Genomic DNA, 26,845 nt, shown 5'->3' with positions numbered 1-26,845 from the left:
CTGCCTCTAATACCGTGGGCTCCTGCCTTGTTTAGTAGCCTCATGTACAGCACCTTGTGACTTCACCTGTTCAACCTGCCCACTGTGGCCATGTACATACACACTGTTGTTACCTATTCCAGGCACAGTCTGACTCAGCAGGAATCTGTGCCTGGCAGCCACAGAGACAGAGGTCAGATTCTCGTGGTGACCCTTTGTCCTGTGTCAGACTCACCTGGGACCCTCCGTCCCGTGTCGGACTCACCTGGGACCCTCCGTCCCGTGTCGGACTCACCTGGGACCCTCCGTCCCGTGTCGGACTCACCTGGGACTCTCCGTCCCATGTCGGACTCACCTGGGACCCTCCGTCCCGTGTTGGACTCACCTGGGTGACCTTGTCGGTGACGTTGTGACTCCTCTCCCAGACCTTGGGGGCAATGATGTCCTTGTCACTGGTGGCTGGTAGGGTGATCTGATCCCCTTCCAGGTCCTTAAAGTTGAGGGTGATCTGTGAGATCTTCCTGACTGTGCGGGGCTTCATCAGGTCAGTGTCCGAAGTGGAGCTGGAAAGCCGGGCTCTTAGCACACCCTTCACCGTCTCTGCAGTCACCACAGCACAAGATGAGAGTCTCAGACGAGGGATCATTTAGAAGGTGTATACAGCTTCTCCCAGAATGGGGAGGGCCTCTGGAATTTTCTGCCCCAGAGGGGCATGGGGTAGATCTATGGGGTTAGTACCCAATGAGCTGAGAGGCTGAGGGGCGAGAGCCTGGGGTAGCCCAGCCCTGATTGGACTGAATGGTGGGATAGGCTGGGGAGATTGAGGGGGAGCTCCACGATATTATGGTTCTCCAGACAGGTACTCACAGAATTGTGGAGCATTTACAAAATGTTTATTTCTATTTCAGATAGCAACACCAGTTGAACCCACCGGTGGACGTTATGAGGCGGATGCTGCTATTGCTGACTGTTCACTGTTAATGAACATTTAACCCCACCTGACCAGCTGATCAGAATCGTTCTATAGACCAAGACTCCCTCCTCACTGTCAACATCATCACTGAAGTCCATGTCACCTACAACCTATGTTGTGTCCAGATCACTGGTGCAGAAATTACTCCTTATAGGGTGCCAGCACCAATCCCTGTGGAAAACCACTGGTCGCAGACTTCCGATCACAAACATCGCTGACCACCATCAAATCCGAAACCAATTTCCCTTATCCCATGGGCCCGAACCCTTGCACCAGTATCCCACGTGGGACCTTGTCAAGTCTTATAGAAGGCCACATGGACTACTTCTGGAACATCAGACACAGGCCACGACCTTCAACCTACGATGTTGTTCCAAACTATTTAAACCAATGACATGATTAATCCAATCCCTCTTCCTAGCACATTAATCATATCCCTCCCTTTCCTGCACATTTATGTGTCTGCTTAAGTCTCTCTGAAATGTTTGTATTTGTTTCCACCACCACCCCAGTGGCCCCCACCTCTCTGTGCAAAGAAACTTGCCCCATACATCTCCCTTATACTCCCCTCACCACCTGAAATACATGCCCTCTGATATCAGACATTTCAATCCTGGGAAAAAGATACTGTCCGCTCTATCCATGCCGCTTATAATCTTATAAACCTCCATCAGGTCTCCCCTCAACCTCCACAGCTCCAGAGCAAACAACTCAAGTTTGTCCAACCCCTCCTTACAGCTTATGCCCTCTAATCCAGACAGCATTCTGAAACTCTTCTCCACAGTCTCCACATCCTTCCTGTAATGGGACGACCAGAACTGAATGTAACACTCTAGATGAGGTCTAACTGGAGTTTTATAAAGCTGCAGCATAATTTCCTGTTATACTCCTGGAAGGCCTCCCCATCAGAACTCTCCCCCCAGCTCTCACTCTCACCTTCCATTCCTCCCCTTCTCCTCCTCTCCTCCTCCCCCTCCCTTCCCTCCTCTCTTCTTCCATCTCTCCCACCTCCGTCTGTCACTCCCTTCCACCCTGCCCCTCCAGCTCTCCTTCTGTCCCCTCCACTCTCCTTCCCTCCCCCTCCCTTCCTACTTCACTTCCCCCTACGCCCCTCCAGCACTCCCTGTGCTGGTACAGATGCCAGGGTCTCTCCATCATCATCCGATCCCTCACCATGATGTTATTGAGGGGGAAACCCAGTGGAGGTTCCCAGAACTTTCACTGGAGGGAGAGATGGGGAGGGAGAGATGGTGTTGTTCAGCATCCAGGGATTAGTGGGTGTCTGCAGGCCCCCACAGGGAGTGTGTTGGAAATTTCACTGGACACCACCCCCCCCACACTCGAGCTGGATCAGGGCCCTCAGCTCCTTGCCAAAGAGAAAGGATCTGTCCTACTCTGACCTCTCCACCTCCTCACTCAACCCTGCCGCACCCCAGCTAGCACAGTCAGAAGCTCCATCAGGGACCTGAATAGAGGGTGTCCATCTTCCCCAAAGACTCCGCCCCTCACACCCCCACATCCTCACCCTCAATCTCTCATCCAGCCTCTCACAACCTCATCCCTCACCCAGTACCTCACATCCCTACCCAGCCCCTCATCCCTCCTTCCTCAACCAGAAGCACATCTGAAAGAGTCCGTGTCCCCTAAAACACCCCGCCTCTACCCAGCCCCTCACTCCTACTTCAAGCCCTCACCCAGTCTCTCACCCCTCCCTCCTCAATCATCACACCCATACACCAACCCCCATGCAAAGAGAGGCTTGTCCAAGGATATCCATCCTCCTCGAATTCTCCACCCTCACCCAACCTCTCAAACCCTCACATCCTGCTGAATCTCCTCTGCACTTTCTCTATTGCTATCACACACTTCCTGTGCAGTGGTGATCAGAACTGAGCACAAACCACCAAGTGCAGCCTAACCCATGTTTTGTAAAGTTGCAATGTAACATTTTGACTCTTATATTCCATGCTCTGACCTCCTTCATACACCTCCACCACCTTGTCCACCTGTGTTGTCACTTTCAGGGAACAATGGACTGGAAACCCAAGCTCTCTCCATACATCGACATTCATCACCATCTACTGTAGCTGCCCTGCCCCATCAGACTTCCCAAAATGCATCACCCCACACTTGCTGGGACTCAATTCAACTCTGTACAAGAGAAAAAGATGGTAAAATCTGGGAATGCCAGTTAACCCAGAATATTCAAGGATGGATCAGGGAAAAGGAGGAAGCAACTGTCAGGTACAGGTCTGGTAACAAGTCATTCATGGTTTATAGGCGTTATAGAAGAAATTGAGTAAGAAATTAGGAGGAGAAAAAAAAGGGTCACAAAATGACCTTGGAAAGCAGGATTAAGGAGAATCCCTAAGCATTCATGTATATTACAAGCAAGAGAGGAGCTATGAAAGGAATAGGTGCCCTCAGGGAGTGGATAAATCATTAATGCCAGTGGCCAGGGGTGTAGGCAAAGTAACTATCTCACGGGTACTCACCAGGGAGAAGAACGTGAAGGCTGGAGAGTCGAGGTTATGCAAATATTCCAGAACATGTCTATGTCAGGAAGAATTGTGTACATTAGGGTAGATGAGTCCCCAGGGGATGACAAGATCTATCCCAGAATGGTAAGGTAAACAAAGGAGGAGATGGTTTGGGCTGTGATGGAGATGTTTGCATTTTCATTTGGCACAGGTGAGGTACCAGAGACTGGAGGAGAGCTATTATAGCCCCCTTGTTCAGTGAGGTTAAGGCTAGTGAGCCTTACATCAACTGGTGAGGAGGTCGTTGGAGAAAACCCTGATCTATGTTCACTTGGAAAGGCAGGGACATTCAAAGCAGTTGGCATGGCTTCTACAGGCGAGATCATACCTCCCAGAACTGCGCAGTACAGAAACAAGTCCTTTGGCCCAGCACATACATGCTGACCATGATACCTATCTACACTGATCCCAACTTCCTGCATCACTCTGGCAGCATGATGGAACAAGCTGCCAGAGGAGGTGGCAAAGGCAGGTTCAGCTATAATGTCTAAAAGGCCAAGTACAGCTACTTCCTATCCACAAACCTGTACTTGACCTTTTAGACATTGTAATTGTACCTGCCTCTACCACCTCCTCTGGCAGCTTGTTCCCAGAACCCTCTAACCCATATTGGACTACCTCACTTACCCCATAAGTTTCCTATAAATGTCCCTTCTGCCTTGGCCGATGAAGACTCATGCCAAGTGCCTTCTTCACTACCCTCAACATTTCAAAGAGTCTGGGACTTCCATCAGGTCTCTCCATACATTGAAGACACTTGAGATTCTGCAGATGCTGGAAATCTGGAGCAACACACACACATACAAGATGCTGAAGGAACTCAGCAAGTCAGGCAGCATCTGAAGAGGGGAATAAGCAGCCAACATATCCGGTCAAGACCCTTTATCAGGACTGGAAAGGAAGGGACAGAACCCAAACTAGAAGAGTGGAGGAAGGGGAGGAGCACAAGCTGGCAGATGACAGGCGATTTCAGATGAGGTGGAAGGCAGGAGGGTGGGGAAGATTAAAGGAGAATTATGTGAGAACCTGAGGAGTGATTAGTGGAAGAGGAAGTGCTGACAAGAATCTTCCTTGGCCTCCTTCGGTCCAGGGAACACCATCCTAACCTATCAAATCTCTCCTTAAAGCCCAACCCCTCCAGTCCCGGCAACATCCTTGTGAAACTTCTCCACACCTTCTCCATCTTATCTTTACTGTGCACACAATAGTCCGAAGCAATCTCACCAATGACTCAAATACCTGTAACATGACACCCCACTTCCAATAGTCAATGCTCAACAATGATGGCAAGCATGCCATACACATTCTGCAGCACCGTCTACTTGCATCACCACTTTCAATGGACCAGGTGGCAGTACCCCTGGTTTCTGTCCTTCAACACACCCCAGGATCCCGTCCTTCACTAGTTTAAATTCTCAAAATACAATACTTCACACTTGTCTGAATTAAATTCTATCACCCATTTCTTGACCCACCTTCCCAAATAATTGATATTGTTGTAACCTTAAACTTCTTCACCATCCACCACACCACCGTCTGCAAACTTACTCATCGTCCCACTGATATTCTCATCCAAGTTGTTAATATAGATGACAAACAACAATGGATCAAGCCCTGATCCCTGCAGCACAGCACTGGGCACTAGCCTCCAGTCTAAACAACAACCCTTTACTTGCTTTCCAAACCCTACCGCCAAGCCGATTTGTTATCCATCTGGCTGCTATACAGTATTGGGGAATGTATAATAATGCATTTTGATAAAAGGAACAATAGTACGGTCTATTATCTAAATGGGGAGAAGGTTCAAACATGAGAGGCACAGAGGGACTTAGGAGACCTCATGCAAGACTCCCAGAAGGTTAATTTACAGGTTGAGTCTGTGGTAAAGAAGCCAAATGCAATGTTGGCATCTATTTCATGTTGGGAATGGAATATAAAAGAAAGGAGATTATGCTGAACCTGTATAAGACACTAGTCAGGCTGCACTTCAAATATTGTCAACAGTTTTGGGCTCCATCTCTCAGAAAGGATGTGTTGTCGTTGGAGAGAGTCCAGAGGGGGCTCACAAGAATGATTCCGGGATTGAAGAGGTTAACATATTTGGACCATTTGGCAGCTTTGGGCCTGTACTCACTGGAATTTAGAAGAGTGCAGGGGCGGGGAGATCTCATTGAAACCTACTGAATGTTGAAAGGACTAGATAGGGTGGATGTGGAAAAGATGTTTCCCATGGTAGGGTACCTAGACCCGGAGGGCACAACCCCAAAAATTGAGGGGCAACCCTTTAGAACAGAGGTAAGGAGGAATTCTTTTATCCAGAGGGTGGCAAGTCTGTGGAATATACCCACAGACTGCGGTGAAGGCTAAGTCAGTGGGTATATTTAAGGTGGAAGTTGATCGTTTTCTGATCGGTCAGGGCATCAAAGGTTATGGCGAGAAGGCAGGTGTATGGGGATTAGTGAGATCCGGGATCAGCCATGATGGAATGGCAGAAGGACTCGATGGGCTGAATGGCGGTGATGGGACGGAGACACGAGACCACTTCAGCTGTCTTTTCCCTGACCAACAGCCAAGCACCATGTCCCCATATCCCCCATTTCCCACCTGCCCTAACCTTACCTGCAGTAAACCAGGGTTCTGAAACCTTCTCCTTCCAGGCTGCATCCAGCACCACCTCCTCAAAGTGCAGGATGAACATGATGACAGATCCTCTCTCACAGCGCACAGGAACCACGTCCACCAGGCAGAGGAAGCACGAACCTGCAGAGGGAACATCATCTTCTCAACTCAACAGCCACTGTGGGAGCAAGGATCGCAGCTCTAAACTGGGATGGCTCGCTCCCCCATGTTCGTGCCAGGCCTCATCCCAGGCACGTGATGGGAAGTCAAGGGAAAAATCAGTCAGAGGGCAGAGGTTTCAGTTTAAGGTCAAGGCTTGAAAGGGACCCGAGAAGGAATGTTATTCCACTTAAAGGGCTTGGAATCAGGTACATACAGTCTGAGGTGGTGCTGGAGGCAGGGACCCACATCATTTGAGAAATATCTGCACAGAGAAGGATAGGAACTGGGTGCTGTAACTGGAGTTAGTGTTGGTGGGTACTGGAGGGTTAGCATGGAAACAATGATTCCTTGTGAATGACTCCACAATTTCAATCACATTGCTCACCTTTGGGAGGTGTGAATGGAAGGCTTCCCTTACAGACATTGCCCGCCCAACCATTAGGGAGAGAGGGACACAAATTACTTAAAGAGATTAACAGGTCAGGCAACATCTGTGGAGAGAAATGGACAGTCAACATTTCAGGCTGAGATTCTTTATCTAGATTGAAAGATAGAGGGGAGACAGTCAGTGTACAGAAGTACAGGGAAGAGGAGGAGGCCTGCAGGTTACCATTTCCATCCACAGATACTGCTCAAGCCACCGACATCCTCCAGATTCCAACATCCGCACTCCCTGGTGTCTCCACCTGAGAGGATTGCCTCTTGTCACCATGCAGGAATGGACACACAGTGACTGACCACCCTCTCCCATCAGAAAACTCAGCACCACAGCAGAGAGTTCACATTTCCTGTTGCCCCAGAAGTAATCCACAAACAGGATGCAAAGCTGGGCTGAGAAGTGGCAGATGGAGCTTTTCTGGGAAAAGTGTAAAGTGAATCACTCTGGAAGGTTGAATTTAAAGGCAGAGTACAGGGTAGATGGCAGAATTTTTAGAGGATCAGAGGGATCTTGGGGTTCAAGCCTATAGAACTCTCAAAAGTTGCCATACAGATTGATAGGGTGGATCAGAAATTGTATGGTGTGTTGGTCCTCACTAGTTGGGGGATTGAGCTCAAGAGCCGTGATATAAATTTGCAACACTATAAAACTCAGACCACATTTGGAGTATGGTGTACAATTCTGGTTGCCATATCATGAGAAGGATGTGGAAACTTTGGAGAGGGTGAAAAGGAGATTTACCAGGATGCTGTCTGGTTTAGAGAACATTGAGGATAGGTTGAGCAAACTTGGGCTTTTCTCTTTGGAGCAAAGGAAGACGAGGGGTGAATTGATAGAGGCGTCTTATCAAAAAGACATAGGTAGAGTGGACAGCCAGAGACTTTTTCCCAAGGAGTAAATGCCTAATACAACAGGGGATAATTTTAAAGTGATGGAGGGAAATATAGGTGGATGCTCTTTTTTTCCACAGAGCGGTGAGTGCATGGAACATACTGCCAGAGGTGGTGGTAGTAAATTAGGGCCATTTATTAGATAGACACATGGATCAAAGAAAAATGACAGGCTGCATGGGAGGGAAAGGTTAGATTGATGTTGGATTGGTGAAAGGGTAGGCACAACATTATGGGCCAGAGGGCCTGTATTGCACTGTACTGTATGCTCTACGTTCTGTGAGGGTGAGTATATTGTTAACCAGCTGGAACAAGTTCAACAATCCATACAAGGTCACCGAAGAGATAAAATCACTGCCTAGCAGACCTGAACTGAAACCAGTCCCGCCACCTCTAGAATAAAGGACAAGGGAGAAGAAAAGTAAACACAGGGAAAGGCAAGGTCAGATTAGGGATGGTCCTTTGTATACGGGAAATTATACCTCACCAATCTGAGTGTGTTTTAAAGAGGTGACCCAGAAGATTTACAAGGTCAACGCAGTAGAAGTGGTCTACATGGACTTCAACAAAACGTTTAACAAGGTCCCACATGGTCAGCTAGACCCAAGGTTGAGGTCACTTGGGATCCTTGTTGAATTAGCCAATTGGCTTGGTGCTAGGGGTGAGAGGTTAGTGGAGGGTTTTTTTTTTCAGATTGTAGGCCTGTAACTACTGGTGTGCTGCAGGGATCAGCAGTCAGTCCACTGTTGCATGGCATATCAATAAAGTGTTTACATATCTATTGGCATACAATGCAGAATAGGCCCTTCTGGTCCTTCAAGCCGTACTGCCCAGCAAACCCCAATATAACCCTAACTTAATCACGGGACAATAACCATCACCAATTAACCCATCAACCAGTATATCTTTGGACTGTGGGAGCAAACTGAAGCACCCGGAGGAAACACACACAGTCACGGGGAGAACGTATAAACTGCACACAGGCAGTGGGGTAATGTGTGTAATGGTAATGGTAATGTAATGTGCTGTGCTAACCACTGTGCTACTGTGCCCTCTCGTATGTACAGGTGCACAGTTCCCTGGAATTGGTGACACAGGTAGACAGGGTGGTAAAGAAGGCATTTGTCAAGCTTGCCTTTATCAGTTAGGGAATGGAATGCAGGATATCATGTTACCTGTGTCATGACTGTGACCACATTTAGAATACTGCGTGCTATAAGGAAGGATGTAACTGAGCTGCAAAGTGTGCAAAAAAGTCAGGAGAACGTTACCATGACCGGGGGTTCGAGTTATCAGGAGAGACAGGACAGACTAGGACTGTTTTTCTGGAGCGAACAAGACTGAGTGGTCAAGATCTTCATATGTCATCTTTTCCCTCCTTATGGCTTTGTTAGTTTACTTTTGTTTGGTTTTTAAAGCTTCCCAATCATGTAACTTCCCACTAATTTTTGCTATATTATATAATAATAATAATAATGCCCTCTCTTTTGCTTTTATGGTGTCCTTGAGTTCCCTTGTCAGTCACGATTGTGTCATCCTATCTTGAGAATGCTACATCTTCTTTGGGATGTATCTATCTTGTGCCTTCCAAATTGCTCCCAGAAACTCCAGCCATTGCTGTTCTGGAATCGTCTCTGCTAGTGTCCCCTTCTGATCAACTTTGGCCAGCTCCTCTCTCATGATCTATTAATCCCTTTTCTCCACTATAATACCAGTACATCCGACTTTAGCTTCTCCCTCTCAAATTGCAGGATAATCACTATCTCCTAATCATTCCTTTATCTGAAGCCCCCCAATCAAATCTGGTTCTTTACACAACACCCAATCCAGAATAGTTGATCCCCTAGTGCAGCGGTCCCCAACCACCAGGCCGCAGACCGGTACCGGGCCGCAAAGCATGTGCTACAGGGCCGTGAGGAAACAATACGAGTCAGCTGCACCCTTCCTCATTCCCTGTCATGCACTGTTGAACTTGAACATAGGGTTGCCAACTGTCCCATATTTGCCAGGACATCCCGTATATTGGGCTAAATTGGTTTGTTCCGTATTTCCCCTGCTAAGGTACAGCGTTCCTATGAAACCTTTCGTGCCGAAATGGCGTAAAGAGAAAAAGCAATTACCATTAATTTATATGGGAAAAATTTTTGAGCGTTTCCAGACCCAAAAAATAACCCAACAAATCATACCAAATAACACATAAAACCGAAAATAAATAACACTAATGTATAGTAAAAGCAGGAATGATATGATAAATACACAGCCTATATAAAGTAGAAATAATGTATGTATAGTCAGGAAGATGAAGGCAAAACCGATTTGTGGGAGAAAGAAATCGGCACGGATGCACATGCGCACATCACATGCGCACGTCACGCCTGCGCACACAGGTGCCCGCGCAAGGTTTCATGGTCATGGTAGTCTTTCCTGGGGTAAAGTGTCCCGGGATTTGACTGCTACTTTTGTCCTTTATTTGGGAGTGAGAAAGTTGGCAACCCTAACTGTAAAAGACACATTGAGGTGAGTTTAACCCTACTTGAACACCCCTCACACCACCCCACCCCCCCACTGGTCGGCCGATCCGCAAGAATATTGTCAATAGTAAACCGGTCTGCGGTGCAAAGAAGGTTGGGGACCCCTGTCTTGGTGGGCTCAACCACAAGCGACTTTAAACAGCCATCTCATAGGCATTCTACAAATTCCCTCTCGGAATCCAGAGTCAGCACCAGCCTGATTTTCCCAGTCTACCTATATATTGAAATCATAACATTGGCCTTTTGTCATGCATTTTCTATCTCCCATTGTAATTTGTAACCCGCACCCTGGCCACTGTTTGGAGGCCTGTATATAGCTCCCATCACGGCCTTTTTACCTTTGCAGTTCTTTAACTCTACCCACAACGATTCTACATCTTTTGATCCTACGTTATCTCTTCCTATGGATTTGATTTCATCTTTTTACCAACAGATTCACACCACCCCTTCTGTCTATTTGCCTGTCCTTTTGAAACAATGTATTTCTTTGGATGTTAAGCTTCCAACTATAATCTTCTTTTAGCCATGACTTAGTGATGCCCACATCATACCTGCCAATCTCTAACTGCACTACAAAATCATCTACCTTATTCCATCTACTGTGTGCATTCAAATATTACACCTTCAGTTCTGTATTCATCTTCCTTTTTAATTTTGTCTCCTGTTACTCTGCAACTCAGTCCACTGGCTGCAATTTTGCCTTGCCATCTGCCTGTCCTTCCTCACAGTCTCACTACACACTGCCTCTGCTTTTATACCCACTGTCCCATCCTCAGCCCTATCACTCAGTTTCACATCCCCCTGCCAAATTAATTTAAACCCTCCCCAACAGTTCTAGCAAACCTGCCCACAAGGATATTGGTCCCTCTCAGGTTCAGGTGTAACCCACCCCCTTTGTACAGGTCGTACCTTCCCCAGAAGTGGTCCTAATGATCCAGAAATCTTAGTCCTGCCCCTTGTGCCAGTTCTTCAGCCACGCATTCATCTGCCAAATCATCCTATTCTTACCCTAACTAGCACATGGTACAGGCAGCAGTCCAGAGATTTCTGTCCTGGAGGTCCTGCTTTTCAACTTTCTGTCTAGCTTCCTAAATTCTCTTTTCAGGACCTCCTCCCTTTTCCCACCCATGTTATTGGTACCAATATGTATATCATAACATATCATAACATAACAACTGCTATCATAACAACAACTTCTTTGTAGAGCACTTTTCATACAAACAAGGTAGTTCAAGGTGCTTTACGATGGGAAAAAGGTTAAAGGCAAGGTTAAATAAATAGATTTTGAGCTGGTGTTTAAAAGTATCAACCTCGCCTGCATCCCTTTTAGTTGTAGGTATTGAGTTCCACAGTTCAGGAAATAGTTAGAAAAAGCAGACATGCCAATTTTCTTTTGAGGGAAATAGTTTAAATATTAGAAACTGGCAGAAGAAAACCTGAGAACTTGAGCAGGTTTATAAGGTGAAAGCAATTCTGTGATGTACTCCAGTGTCAGACCATTGAGAGCTTTAAAAATAAGTACGAGAACTTTAAAATTATTTCTAAAAGATAGAGGATACCAGTGAAGAGTAGTTGGAACAGTAGTGATAGGCTCCCTCGGTCTGGTTTTAGTTAAAAGTTTGGCAGTGGCATTCTGAATAAGATGAAGTTTATCAATAGGTTCCCTTGGAAGGCCACTAGAAATCTAGTCTGTTCAATGTAAAGCCATGAGTTCGTTTTTCAGCATCATTACATAACAGAAAGAGACATGCCTTCGCAATATTTATTAAGTGTAGAAATGCTGCTCTGGTCACTTTCTTTCTGTGGGGTTTAAAATTCAAGTTGGAATCAAGGATAACACCCAGGCTTTTTACTACTGATTTAAAGAGGGTTACCGACTTTATCAAGAAGTTTATCTCTATAGTTGCCGGGAGAAGCACATAAGCAACTTTTAAAAGCCATCTAGATAGGCAAAGTTCAGAGGGTTACATGCCAAACATGAGACAATCCTGCTGGACAATACGGTCAGCTTGGAGACACACACACAACGTTTTTGGAAGAGCTTCTTCCTCTCTGCCATCAGATCCCTGAGCAGTCCATGAACACTACCTTACTATATTGCTCATTTTTTCACTACCTTTTTTTAATATTATTTTATTGTAACTTTTGGTAATTCTCTTTGTATTGTGTTGTACTGCTGCAAAACAAAAACACATTTCATGACATAAATCTGATTTTGATTCAGCACCAGTATCCCAAGGTCACTCAATTTCCACAAGGTCCAAAATTCCATTGGACTTTGAACCAAGTGCCCAAGCCACCACAGAAGCCTCAACCAGAGGTCCTGGGTGAAGGAGTTTCCCCTCATCTCAATTCTGAGGAGCGCCTGTGGTCAGTCCCTCTGCACTTGTACCACCCATGGTTGCCATATCCAATTACAGTCACACTCTAGGAAAACGTGATATTTACGCCAGCTAGTGAGACCTGCTTCTGAAATAAATTTCCCATTTCTATGTCCCTTTGTCAATGGACTTTCAGGACCTGCTCCCTGGACCTCTGACCTCCGAGCAAATGGAGACCGTGGTGTGTTTCTGGTCCCAGTCATTGCCATGAAACAAATCCCAGCCCTGCTCCAGTGATCTGAATGGTTCCCCTTGTTTTTGTTCTCCACCATCTCTCTGCACACATTCACCGTGGTTCCTCAGAACAAAGTGCTGGAGGAACTCAGTGCGTCAGACAGAGCCTATGGGAAGACAGAGACAGTCTACCGTACACATGTCCAGATGAAAAGTCTCGGCCTGAAATGCTGACTGTCTATTCCCTCCCACACAGACGCTACCTGACCTGCTGAGTTCCTCTATCACCTGCGGTCTCCTATGATAAAGATGAATACCCACCACTGTTGTATCCTTACCCACCTTCTCTGTTCACTCACAGTTCCCAAAATGCCAGCAGCCCTGGAAGTTTGCCTGAATTCTCACCGTCCTTCCTATAGAGCAGCAGCTCCACCTTCCGTCCCTGAGAGCTGTGAAGGGCCTGGGTGATCTGGACAGTGGCCGATCGCTTGGTCCGTGGGCCGTACAGGAAGTCACAGGTACCGGGTTTCTGTATAACCTCTGCCCTCGAGTACCCGCACATCTGACAAAAGGCATCATTGCAGAAGATGATGGCGCAGTTGCTCACGCGAGCATTGCCGATGATGAACTTGCGATCTAGGAGCAAAGGGGAAGGGTTGGAGCCGCAAACCGAGAGTAAAGAGGAGAATGGAGCAGACAGTGCACACTTCACCCTGACACCAATCACCACAAACCCTCCGTGCAGCAACACTCTGGGAAAGACCACACCATTGCTGGTAGTAATACCACCGTATGTCATTTTATACAACATTGCCCAGTAATAATCCCACCGTACTCCCTCCTGTACATCAATCCCCAGTAATTGTCCCACCGTACTCCCTCCTGTAGAGCATTCCCCAGTAATTGTCCCACCGTACTCCCTCCTGTACATCAATCCCCAGTAATTGTCCCACTGTACTCCCTCCTGTACATCATTGCTGGTAATAATCCCACTGTACTCCCTCCTGTACATCAATCCCCAGTAATAAACCCCCACCGTACTCCCTCCTGTACATCATTCCTCAGTAATAATCCCACCGTACTCCCTCCTGTACAGCATTGCCCAGTAATAATCCTACCATATTCCCTCCTGTACATCATTCTTCAGTAATAATCCCACCATACTCCCTCCTGTACATCAATCTCCAGTAATAATCCCACCGTACTCTCTCCTGTACACCATTGCTGGTAATAATCCCACTGTACTCCCTCCTGTACAGCATTGCCCAGTAATAATCCCACTGTACTCCCTCCTGTACATCATTCCCCAGTAACAATCCCACCGTACTCCCCCCTGTACATCATTCCCCAGTAACAATCCCACCGTACTCCCCCCTGTACATCATTCCTCAGTAATAATCCCACCATACTCCCTCCTGTACACCATTGCCCAGTAATAATCCCACCGTACTCCCTCCTGTACATCATTCCTCAGTAATAATCCCACCATACTCCCTCCTGTACATCAATCCCCAGTAATAATCCCACCGTACCTCCTCCTGTACACCATTGCTGGTAATAATCCCACTGTACTCCCTCCTGTACATCAATCTCCAGTAATAATCCCCCACCGTACTCCCTCCTGTGCACCATTGCCCAGTAATAATCCCACCGTAGTCCCTCCTGTACACCATTGCCCAGTAATAATCCCACCGTACTCCCTCCTGTACACCATTGCCCAGTAACAATCCCACCGTACTCCCTCCTGTACATCATTCCCCAGTAATAATCCCACTGTACGCCGTCCTGTACACCATTCCCCAGTAACAATCCCACCGTACTCCCTCCTGTACACCATTGCCCAGTAATAATCCCACTGTACTCCTTCCTGTACATCAATCCTCAGTAATAATCCCACCGTACTCCCTCCTGTACACCATTCCCCAGTAATTATCACACTGTACTCCTTCCTGTACATCAATCCTCAGTAATAATCCCACCGTACTCCCTCCTGTACACCATTGCTGGTAATAGTCCCACCATTGTCCCTCCTGCACATCATTGCCTGGTTTGGGACCCCACTTCAGCCTTCTGCACACCTTCACACAGGGAGCGACCTCACCTTACACCACTGCCCCGATAATGATCCTGCCACACAGGTATTCATGGGCTACAGCCTCTCACACACATTCATGGGCTACAGCCTCTCACACTGGGGTACACGAGCTCCCCCCGTGAACTTCACATGTATTCTGCATCCGACTGCCAGGGGAGCTGGGAGTCTGTGAATCGGCATAAAAACCTCCTCAGACAGGGAGATTTGCTCTGTGTCTTCCCTGAGCCCAACAAAATGACACAGAAATAGGCACTTCGATCCATCATATCCATACCAACAATTACGCACCTTTAATGTTAATCTCATTAATATTTGAGGTAGTAGTGGGGGACAGTGAAATGGCAGATGAACTTAATAAGTATTTTGCATCAGTCTTCACTGTGGAAGACACGAGCAGTATGTCAGAAATTCAAGTGTCGTGGGCAGAAGTGAATGTAGTTGCCACTGTTAAGGAGAAGGTGGTTGGAAGGTGTAAGGTCTGAAGGTAGATAAGTCACCTGGATGAGCTGGAATACACCCGAGGGTTCTGAAAGAGGGAGCTGAAGAGACTGTGGAGGCAATAATAATGATCATTCAAGAATCACGAGATTATGGAATGGTTCAACTGGATTGAAAAATTGAAAATGTCACTCCACTCTTTGAGCAGAAAGGGAGGCAGAAGCATGGAAATTATAGGCCAGTTAGCCTGAATTCTGCGGTTGAGAATATCTTGGCGTCCACTATTACAGCTGAGGTTTCTGAGCACGTGAGGCACAGGATAAAGTCGGCCAAAGTCAGCAAGGCTTCCTTAAGGGGAAATCTTGCCTGCCCAATCTACTGGAATTCTATCAGGAAATAACAGGCAAGATGTTGTTTACTTGGATTTTTAGAAGGGATTTGACAAGGTGCCACACATGAGTCTGCTGAACAAGATAAGAACACATGGGTTTGCAGGAAAGATTTGCTGGCCAGCATAGAGGGAGGGAGAGAGCGTGTTATGGGACGGGACAGAGGAAGGGTGTGCTACGGGACAGTAGGCAGGGAGGGAGTGATGGGACAGGAGTGAGAGAGGGAAGTGAAGGGATAGGAGGGAGGGAGTGATGGGACAGTAGGGAGGGAGGGAGTGTGTACTGGGACTCCTTAGAGAGAGGGAGTGTATAATGGGACGGTAGAGAGGGAGGGAGTGTGTGATGGGACTGTATAGAGGGAGGGAGTGTGTGATGGGACTGTATAGGGAGGGAGTGTGAGATGGGACTGTATAGGGAGGGAGTGTGAGATGGGACTGTATAGAGGGAGGGAGTGTATAATGGGACTGTATAGAGGGAGGGAGTGTGTACTGGGACTCCTTAGAGAGAGGGAGTGTATAATGGGACGGTAGAGAGGGAGGGAGTGTATAATGGGACTGTATAGAGGGAGGGAGTGTGTGATGGGACTGTACAGGGAGGGAGTGTGAGATGGGACTGTATAGGGAGGGAGTGTAAGATGGGACTGTATAGAGGGAGGGAGTGTATAATGGGACTGTATAGAGGGAGGGAGTGTGTACTGGGACTCCTTAGAGAGAGGGAGTGTATAATGGGACGGTAGAGAGGGAGGGAGTGTATAATGGGACTGTATAGAGGGAGGGAGTGTGTGATGGGACTGTATAGGGAGGGAGTGTGAGATGGGACTGTATAGGGAGGGAGTGTGTGATGGGACTGTATAGGGAGGGAGTGAGAGATGGGACTGTATAGGGAGGGAGTGTGTGATGGGACTGTATAGAGAGAGGGAGTGTATAATGGGACTATATAGAGAGAAGGAGTGTATGATGGGACTGTATAGAGGGAGATAGTGTATAATGGGACTGTATAGAGCAAGGGAGTGTGTGATGGGACTGTATAGGGAGGGAGTGTGAGATGGGACTGTATAGCAGGAGGGAGTGTGTGACGGGACTGTATAGAGAGAGGGAGTGTATAATGGGACTGTATAGAGAGAGGGAGTGTATAATGGGACTGTGTAGAGGGAGGGAGTGTGTGATGGGACTGTATAGGGAGGGAGTGTGAGATGGGACTGTATAGGGAGGGAGTGTGAGATGGGACTGTATAGAGGGAGGGAGTGTATAATGGGACTGTATAGAGGGAGGGAGTGTGTACTGGGACTCCTTAGAGAGAGGGAGTGTATAATGGGACGGTAGAGAGGGAGGGAGTGTATGATGGGACTGTATAGAGGGAGATAGTGTATAATGGGACTGTATAGAGCAAGGGAGTGTGTGATGGGACTGTATAGGGAGGGAGTGTGAGATGGGACTGTATAGCAGGAGGGAGTGTGTGACGGGACTGTATAGAGAGAGGGAGTGTATAATGGGACTGTATAGAGGGAGAGAGTGTATAATGGGACTGTGTAGAGGGAGGGAGTGTGTGATGGGACTGTATAGGGAGGGAGTGTGAGATGGGACTGTATAGAGGGAGGGAGTGTATAATGGGACTGTATAGAGGGAGGGAGTGTGTGACGGGACTGTATAGAGAGAGGGAGTGTATAATGGGACTGTATAGAGGGAGAGAGTGTATAATGGGACTGTGTAGAGGGAGGGAGTGTGTGATGGGACTGTATAGGGAGGGAGTGTGAGATGGGACTGTATAGGGAGGGAGTGTGAGATGGGACTGTATAGAGGGAGGGAGTGTATAATGGGACTGTATAGAGGGAGGGAGTGTGTGATGGGACTGTATAGGGAGGGAGTGTGAGATGGGACTGTATAGCAGGAGGGAGTGTGTGACGGGACTGTATAGAGAGAGGGAGTGTATAATGGGACTGTATAGAGGGAGAGAGTGTATAATGGGACTGTGTAGAGGGAGGGAGTGTGTGATGGGACTGTATAGGGAGGGAGTGTGAGATGGGACTGTATAGGGAGGGAGTGTGAGATGGGACTGTATAGGGAGGGAGTGTATAATGGGACTGTATAGAGGGAGGGAGTGTGTGACGGGACTGTATAGAGAGAGGGAGTGTATAATGGGACTGTATAGAGGGAGAGAGTGTATAATGGGACTGTATAGAGGGAGAGAGTGTATAATGGGACTGTGTAGAGGGAGGGAGTGTGTGATGGGACTGTATAGGGAGGGAGTGTGAGATGGGACTGTATAGGGAGGGAGTGTGAGATGGGACTGTATAGAGGGAGGGAGTGTATAATGGGACTGTATAGAGAGAAGGAGTGTATGATGGGACTGTATAGAGGGAGATAGTGTATAATGGGACTGTATAGAGGGAGGGAGTGTGTGATGGGACTGTATAGGGAGGGAGTGTGAGATGGGACTGTATAGGGAGGGAGTGTGTGATGGGACTGTATAGAGGGAGGGAGTGTATAATGGGACTGTATAGAGGGAGGGAGTGTGTGATGGGACTGTATAGAGGGAGGGAGTGTATGATGGGACTGTATAGCAGGAGGGAGTGTGTGACAGGACTGTATAGAGGGAGGGAGTGTATAATGGGACTGTATAGAGGGAGAGAGTGTATAATGGGACTGTGTAGAGGGAGGGAGTGTGAGATGGGACTGTATAGGGAGGGAGTGTGAGATGGGACTGTATAGAGGGAGGGAGTGTATGATGGGACTGTATAGCAGGAGGGAGTGTGTGACGGGACTGTATAGAGGGAGGGAGTGTATAATGGGACTGTATAGAGGGAGAGAGTGTGTACTGGGACTCCTTAGAGGGAGGGAGTGTATAATGGGACTGTATAGAGGGAGGGAGTGTATAATGGGACTGTGTAGAGGGAGGGAGTGTGAGATGGGACTGTATAGAGGGAGGGAGTGTGTGATGGGACTCCATAGAGAGAGGGAGTGTATAATGGGACTATATAGAGAGAGAGTGTGTATGATGGGACTGTATAGAGGGAGATAGTGTATAATGGGACTGTATAGAGGGAGGGAGTGTGTGATGGGACTGTATAGGGAGGGAGTGTGAGATGGGACTGTATAGGGAGGGAGTGTGTGATGGGACTGTATAGGGAGGGAGTGTGTGATGGGACTGTATAGAGGGAGGGAGTGTGTGATGGGACTGTATAGAGGGAGGGAGTGTATGATGGGACTGTATAGAGGGAGGGAGTGTGTACTGGGACTCCTTAGAGAGAGGGAGTGTATAATGGGACTGTATAGAGAGAGGGAGTGTATGATGGGACTGTATAGAGGGAGATAGCGTATAATGGGACTGTATAGAGGGAGGGAGTGTGTGATGAGACTGTATAGGGAGGGAGTGTGAGATGGGACTGTATAGGGAGGGAGTGTGAGATGGGACTGTATAGAGGGAGGGAGTGTATGATGGGACTGTATAGAGGGAGATAGTGTATAATGGGACTGTATAGAGGGAGGGAGTGTGTGATGGGACTGTATAGAGGGAGGGAGTGTATAATGGGACTGTATAAAGGGAGGGAGTGTATAATGGGACTGTATAGAGAGAGGGAGTGTATAATGGGATTGTATAGAGGGAGGGCGTATGTGATGGGACTGTATAGAGGGAGGGAGTGTATGATGGGACTGTATAGAGGGAGGGAGTGTATAATGGGACTGTATAGAGGGAGGGAGCGTATAATGGGACTGTATAGAGAGAGGAGTGTATAATGGGACTGTATAAAGGGAGAGAGTGTGTGATGGGACTGTATAGAGGGAGGGAGTGTATAATGGGACTGTATAGAGGGAGGGAGTGTATAATGGGACTGTATAGAGGGAGGGCGTGTATAATGGGACTGTATAGAGAGAGGGAGTGTATAATGGGACTGTATAGAGGGAGGGAGGAAGTGGCTCTGGGGCAAGCTAATTCTTGACCGGTGCCCCTGACTGAAGCCTCACGGGAGAACACAGAACATTGGGAGCAGCAGGTTAGCTGCCGCGGGTCGTGCATCTGGAGAGCTGCGGCTTTTTCATGCCGACTCTCTGGGCACAGTGTTCGGAAAAAGCGACTCTCTTGACTTTTAATATCGTAAATTACCGAGTTGTTTGTTATGTCTCCTCTCTCACTGTGAAACAGGGACACGTCTTTTTCCCTTACTAGGGAGAGAGAAAGAGAGAGAGAGCCTGTGGTATGTCGAAATACCAGGTGAACGATTAATCTTTGGGGTACTGCGAGTCTGGGTCTTTATTAATGCTTTGTGACATGCTTGAGATCTGGGTAGAGGGTGCTGGTGCATTTTTGCTGGTGGGGGCCGTTCCCTTGCTGGGGCTTGTGCGTGGGAGGGGCGAGTTGCGGGGGTGGGGGTGCTTTGGCGATATAAAGTTTTGACTGTCATTCATTCCTTGGGGAACTCCTCTGTTTTCATAGATGTTTGCAAAGAAAAAGAATTTCAGGATGTATTTTATATACATTCCTATGACATTAAATGTACCAACGAAAACAAAGAGGAAGGCCGTGTGTGATGGGACGCTATAGAGGGAGGGATTGTGTGAGGGACAGTATAGAGGGAGGGAGTGTGTGAGGGACAGTATAGAGGGAGGGAGTGTGTCATGGGACGGTATACAGGGAGGGTGTGTGTCATGGGACAGTACAGAGGGAGGGAGTGTGTGTTGGGACGGTACAGAGGGAGGGAGTGTGTGATGGGACGGTACAGAGGGAAGGAGTGTATGATGGACTGTGTAGAGGGAGGGGGTGTATGTTGGGACGGTATGGAGGGAGGGGGTGTGAGATGGGACGGTATGGAGGGATGGTGTGTGAGATGGGTCGGTTTGGAGGGAGGGAGTGTGAGATGGGATGGTATGGAGGGATGGAGTGTGAGATGGGTTGGTTTGGAGGGAGGGAGTGTGAGATGGGACAGTATGGAGGGATGGAGTGCGCGATTGGTCGGTATGGAGGGAGGGAGTGTGAGATAGGACGGTATGGAGGGAGGGGTTGTGTGATGGGATGGTACAGAGGGAGGGAGTGTGAGATGGGACGGTATGGAGGGATGGTGTGTGAGATGGGTCGGTTTGGAGGGAGGGAGTGTGAGATGGGACAGTATGGAGGGATGGAGTGCGCGATTGGTCGGTATGGAGGGAGGGGTGTGTGTGATGGGATGGTATGGAGGGAGGGAGTGTGTGATGGGATGGTATGGATGGAGGGGGTGTGAATTGGGATGGTATAGAGGGAGGGAGTGTGAGATGGGATAGTACAGAGGGAGGGAGTGTGTGATGGGACGGTATAGAAGAAAGATGGTGCAAAACGACGACTCCTTTGCTTGCTCTTCAGAAACAGCTCTATTTCTGTGTTTGATATCTCTTTTTTTTCACCTTTTCAGTGTGTGGGGGGTTCTTTCAAAGACCCTGACCACGGGTTACGCTCTGTGGGAATGTGTACCTGCTCTCAGGGCCTCATGACTGGCTGCTTTTTGATATCCCAGTGATATCATGGAAGATGTGTGCGCCTTCAGGGTTCTGGGATTTCGTGGCTCTGGGGACAAGCTAATTCTTGACCGGTGCCCCCGACTGAAGCCTCACGGGAGAACACGGAACATTGGGAGCAGCAGGTTAGCTGCTGCGGGTCGTGCGTCTGGAGAGCTGCGGCTTTTTGGTGCCGACTCTCTGGGCACAGAGCTCGGAAAAAGCGACGCTGCAGACTTTTAATATCGTAAATTACCGAGTTGTTTGTCATGTCTCCTCTCTCACTGTGAAACGGGGACACGTCTTTTTCCCCTAGGGGGGAGGGGGGAGAGACACACACACACTGTGGTATGTCGAATTATCAGGTGAGCAATTAATGTTTGGGGTACTGCGAGTCTGGGTCTTTATTAATGCTTTGCTACACACTTCGGTGCTTGATAGAGGGTGCTGATGCATTTTTGCTGGTGGGGGTCGTTCCCTCGCTGGGGCTTGTGCGTGGAGGGGGGAGTTGGGGGGATTGGGGGGCTTTGGCGATCTAAAGTTTTGACTGTCATTCATTCCTTGGGGAACTCCTCTGTTTCCATGGATGTTTGCGAAGAAAAAGAATTTCAGGATGTATATTATGTACATTTCTCTGACATTAAAAGTATCTATTGTAATGTTGAGGAAGGTAGTGTGTCATGGCAAGGTATAGAGGGAGGGATTGTGCGATGGGATAACAGGGAGGTAGGGAGTGTGCAATGGGACAGGAGGGAGGGAGTGAGTGTGCAATGGGATGATATAGAGGGAATGAGTGTACGATGGGACGGTATAGAGAGAGTGTGTGTGATGGGACGGTGTAGAGGGAGGGAGTGTGCGATGGGATGGTGTAGAGGGAGGGAATTTGTGATGGGACGGTGTAGAGGGAGGGAGTGTGTGATGGGATGGTGTAGAGGGAGGGAATTTGTGATGGGACGGTGTAGAGGGAGGGAGTGTGTGATGGGACGGTGTAGAGGGAGGGAGTGTGCGATGGGACAGTATAACGGGAGGCAGTATGTGATGGGACGGTGTAGAGGGAGGGAGTGTGCGATGGGACGGTGTAGAGGGAGGGAGTGTGCGATGGGACAGTATAACGGGAGGCAGTATGTGATGGGACGGTATAGAGGGGTGTTGAGTGGTATAGACAGTGGAGGGGGCTTACTGTGCTGTGTCTGGCATTTGAACAGTGATCTATCTCCTGCTCCAACACTCTGCACACTCGGATGGTAAGTGACGCGCTGTCACTGAAGCGTGTCAGACAGCGATATCTGAGAGTAGGGTTTGAATGTCGCCCCTTCCCCAAGGGCTCTCGGCACAATCTCCTCTACAACCTTGTTAAAATATTTACTGCACTCCTACCTATGTCTGCAGAGTGGCCCAGAGTGGGACCTGCATTATTCAGCAGCTTCCCTCAGCACAGTCACACAGCAAGAGCACAGGGAGCTCCTGCTCTCGCATCCGAGCCCGGGGGCGGGGGGGGGGGCGTGGAGGGGGTGGGGGGCGGTGCAAGGTGGCTATACAGACACAGACCATGAAGGGAGGGGGAGGGACAGAAGGAGTGGACAAGGCGGAGGCAAACAGAGGGGTCAGACAGTTTAAGATGGCAGGTCGGGGCAGGCACTGGGGCAGAGGGAGGTGAGGGGCAGATCAGCTGGATTGGAACATTGAGTCCTGTGGAATCCAGGGAGATTTGTTAACTAGATTCAAAATTGGCTGGGAGGCAGGAAGGAGAGTGTGGCGGTGAAGGTTGTTTCTCAGAATGGAGACCATGACTTGTGGTGTGCAGCAGGGACAGTGTTGGGACCTTTGTTTGTATTTGTGAATGGGGTTCAAGGCTCAGTCTGTAAAATTGTGGATGGCATGAAATTAGGCGGTGTTGTTGACAGTGAAATTAGGAGGTGTTGACAGTGAAGACGGTTATCATGGATTACATGGGGATCTTGATATATTTTGCAAATGGACTAAGGAGAGGCAAATGGATTTCGACACAGATAAATGTGAACTGATGTATTTTGGAAAGTCAAACCAGTGTAGGACACACTGTGAATGTCAGGGCACTGGGGAGTGTAATGGAACAGAGGGACCGAGGAGTACAAGTACATGGCTCATTGAAACCAGTGTCACAGGCAGACAGGGTGGTGAAAAGGGCCTTCAGCAGTCAGGGCACTTCGTATAGGACCTGCGACATGATGATGCAGTTGTACAAGTCGTCTGCGAGGCCACACTTGGAGTACTATGGACTGTTTTAGTTATAGGAAAGATGGACTTAAACTGGAAATAGTGCAGAGAAGATTTATGAGGATGTTGCCAGGACTAGAGGACCTGAGTTTTCGGGAGAGGATGGCCAAGCTTGGTCATTTAAAGATAAAGATAATGATTAGCTTTGTTTGTCACATGTACATCGAAACATACAGTGAAATGTGTCGTTTGAATCAGCAATCAAAACAGTCAGAGGATGTCCTGGGGGGGGTGGGTGGCAGAGTTTAGAGAGATTTGGGCTGAATGCTGGGGACTGGGACTAGCTGCATGGGCACTGTAGTTAGCATTGCCTGATTGGGCCGAATAGCCTGTATCTGTGCTGTATAGCTCTAAGATTCCAGGTTTGTAAAATCGATAAGGTGAGTGGCCCAAGGTTAGGAGAGCCAAAAACAAAGAACACAGATCTAAGGTAAGAAGGGAAAGTTTTAAAGGAGAGGAGAGGAGCAAGATTTTCACACAGAGGCTGGTGGATATATGGGACGAGCTGCCAGAGGAAGTGGTAGAGGTAGGCACATTAAAAAAAACACTTGGACAGGAGAGGGTTAGACTGATATAAGTGGGATTATTTTACACCGGCAGTTTGTTCAGCATGGACAAATTGGGATGAAAGGACTGTTTTCAGAGCTGACATTCTTTCTCCCCTCTTATCTCTTTCTATCCCATGCTTTCACTCCCCCCTCTCTCCCAACCCCGCCCCTCACTTTACATTCTGCCCCTCCCACTCCCCCCCCCCCACACACACACACACAAGCTGACGTAGTTCATCTCTCCTGGAGCGCGGAGTTGGCCTTCCCTCCTCCTCCAACCATACTCTACGTGTTTACCACAGATCTGCGCTGTGTTCGTGAGGCTCCATCCCTCTCCGGCTCCGGCCACGCTCTCCCACTCGCCAAGATCCAGAACTGTTCTTTCCGCTCAACTCCCTCTCCATTTTCTGCTCCTGTCTGAAAAGCCGCTCCCCATCTCTTACCGTCTTCCCCACCCCTTCTATCTCATGCCTGACTCTGTAAACTCTTACTACCTCCCCACCATTCCCAGTATCTCTCTCCCTCCCCCCATACCCAGTATCTCTCTCCCTCCCCCATTCCCAGTATCTCTCTCCCTCCCCCATTCCCAGTATCTCTCTCTCCCTCCCTCCCCCATTCCCGGTATCTCTCTCTCCCTCCCTCATTCCCAGTATCTCTCTCTCTCCCTCCCTCATTCCCAGTATCTCTCTCTCTCCCTCCTCCTCTCCCCGTAACTTTCTTTGCCCAGTGTTAACTTTCTCTCCTGCCTGTCTGGTGTTCGGTTAACTCTCCCTCCCACACATCCCCTGCCTCTCCCTTTCCCCTGACCACTCACTGTCTGGCGGACACTTACTCCGACACTCCAGTCGACGGATAATGGTGTCCAGGAATGTGTTCTGAGGAGCAACATGACCTCTCCGGATTGGCATCGTCTGTGCGAGGTTTCACGGCCAGCCTGGGCACAGCAGCGGAAAAAAACTGTCACAGGCCGTCTCGGGTGTGCTCACTCCCCAAACCGGAGCTAGAAGGCACGGGCAGATCCCAGAAAGCTCTGAGATGTTCGGCTCCCCACCTGTTATGGGGGCCGATGTTCTTGCATGGTCCAGACGGAGAGAGAGCCCTTCTGCGCTGTCTGCAGACACAGCGAGAAAATAATAAGTTCACTCATACCCTGGTAAACACGCCAAGCGACTGACCCAGACCCAGACAGTGGGGGTGGGGTTGGGAAAAGGAACTACACACGGAGCCTCACCAGGGAAAACATCTCGCACACGGGACCCTCGCTGGGGGGAAATGTCCCACACACAGGACCCTCACCGGAGGGAGGGGGTGGTCCCAAACACGGAACCCTCGCCGGAGGGAAATTTCCCAGACACAGGATCCTCGCGGGGGCGGGGGGGGGTGGTGGTGGGGAGGTCTCATACACAGGACCCTCACCGGGGGGAAACGTCCCACACACAGGACCCTCACGGTGGGGGGGGGGTGGTCCGACACACGGAACCCTCGCTGGGGGGAAATGTCCCACACACAGGACCCTCACCGGGGGTGGGGGGTGGTCCCAAACACGGAACCCTCGCCGGAGGGAGGGGGGGGGTGGTCCGACACACGGAACCCTCACCGGAGGGTAATGTCCCACACACGGGATCCTCACGGGGGGGAGGTGGTCTCATACACAGGACCCTCACGGGGGAGGGGGTGAAGGTCCCATACACGGAACCCTCGCCGGGGGGAAATGTCCCAGACACGGGATCCTCACGGGGGGGGGGGGAGGTCCCACACACACTGACCCTCCGTGGGGGTGGTTCGGTCGCACAGACACACTGGCCGATGATCGGTGACGGAAGGGGATTTCGGAGACACTGGGTGCCGGATTGGATACCCACGTTGCCCTTTTGCCTGTTGGTTCCCCAATTACGGACCGTGGGATCTTTCCAACCCTCTCACTGCCTCACCACAGGCTTTACCTGACTGGAGTACCAGAGAACAACGTTCATCCACTGAGAGAGACCGAGGGTACCACCCCACCTGAGCCAGGACCCCGCTCCCTCCGTCCCGCAGCGCTCCACCTGTCACCCACTGGCTTCGGGTCCCGGTTCCGCTCCCAGCGCAGAGGCCGTGGGTCCAAGGCGCTCCCGCAGTCTGCGGCTTAGCTCGGTCTGACGAGCGGGAGATCCGGGGGCGGGGCGGTTAACCCCTCGGTGCCCGGAGGTGAGGGGAAGGGGAGAGTCCATTCGGTCCGGACTAACCTCGCTTCAGGGGTCCATGTCTCTGATGGTCTGGGGTCAGTGATTGGGATCTTTGTCTCTCCCGTCCCACCTCTCTCTGGGGGCATATCTCCCCTCTACTGACCATTTTGACTCTCATCTCAGCCCAATTTACCCCTCTAACTCCTCTGTTCCAGAGTAAAAACACCTTGGCGCCTCCAGTTTTTCCCCAGCTATAAGTTTCTATGCCGAGTCACGTCTTGTTGAATCTTTGTACCCTCTCCACTGTAGTCACCTCCTCCCCTCAGGCAACAATCAAACTGCTGGATGAATTCGGGGGTTGGGTGGGGTGGGGGTCTTTGGCGGGAGTAGGATGGTCTGCAATCTCAGACTCTGCCTCACCGTGGAAGGCTGTTCGGTTCCTGGGTGGTGAGGGAGGAGGTGTGAGGACTTTGTTACACTCCTGTGGTTAAGTGTCTTGGGACAGGAAGTGAGGGACAAGCAGGCCAAAGAGTCACAGAGAGAGTGGTCCCTGCTGGCAGCAGAAAGGGGGCAAGATGTGACTGGTGCACTCTTAGAGTTACAGAGTCCGACAGCACAGAAAGAGGCCCTTCAGCCCATCTGGTCCATGCTAACAAGATGCCTACTGAGCTAGTCCCATTTGCCAGTGTTAGGCACATATCCCCATAAACCTTTCCTATCAGTGTCCAGATGTCTGTCCAATGTTGTTCTTGGCTCAACCACTTTTTCTGGCAGCTCGTTTCACATGCCTGCAACCCTCTGTGT

The 26,845-nt window shown here is 49.3% G+C and overlaps 1 protein-coding gene across 6 annotated transcripts in view; it reads right to left on the bottom strand.

Moving 5' to 3' along the window:
• LOC140192344 (voltage-gated inwardly rectifying potassium channel KCNH6-like) overlaps positions 1-26,001 on the bottom strand; it is a 65,022-nt gene extending 39,021 nt beyond the window's left edge. For 3 of the 6 annotated variants that reach the window (XM_072249981.1, XM_072249985.1, XM_072249987.1), the window contains exons 1-5: positions 25,820-25,995; positions 24,709-24,987; positions 13,094-13,324; positions 6,112-6,252; positions 365-579 (exon numbers count right to left, since the gene is read on the bottom strand). In XM_072249981.1, the coding sequence (XP_072106082.1) occupies positions 365-579; positions 6,112-6,252; positions 13,094-13,324; positions 24,709-24,784 (663 nt within the window). In that variant the 5' untranslated portion in view covers positions 24,785-24,987; positions 25,820-25,995. Of the gene's footprint in view, positions 1-364; positions 580-6,111; positions 6,253-13,093; positions 13,325-24,708; positions 24,988-25,473; positions 25,542-25,819 lie in introns of those variants that run through there. The other 3 variants (XM_072249982.1, XM_072249983.1, XM_072249984.1) reach the window with 3 other exon arrangements.
• Positions 26,002-26,845: the final 844 nt, after the last annotated feature.

This window comes from Mobula birostris, unplaced genomic scaffold (assembly GCF_030028105.1).
Source record: "Mobula birostris isolate sMobBir1 unplaced genomic scaffold, sMobBir1.hap1 scaffold_1166, whole genome shotgun sequence".
Lineage (NCBI taxonomy): Eukaryota > Metazoa > Chordata > Chondrichthyes > Myliobatiformes > Myliobatidae > Mobula > Mobula birostris.
The sequence above is the reverse complement of the archived record's forward strand: the minus strand, read 5'-3'. Positions and strand labels throughout refer to the sequence as shown.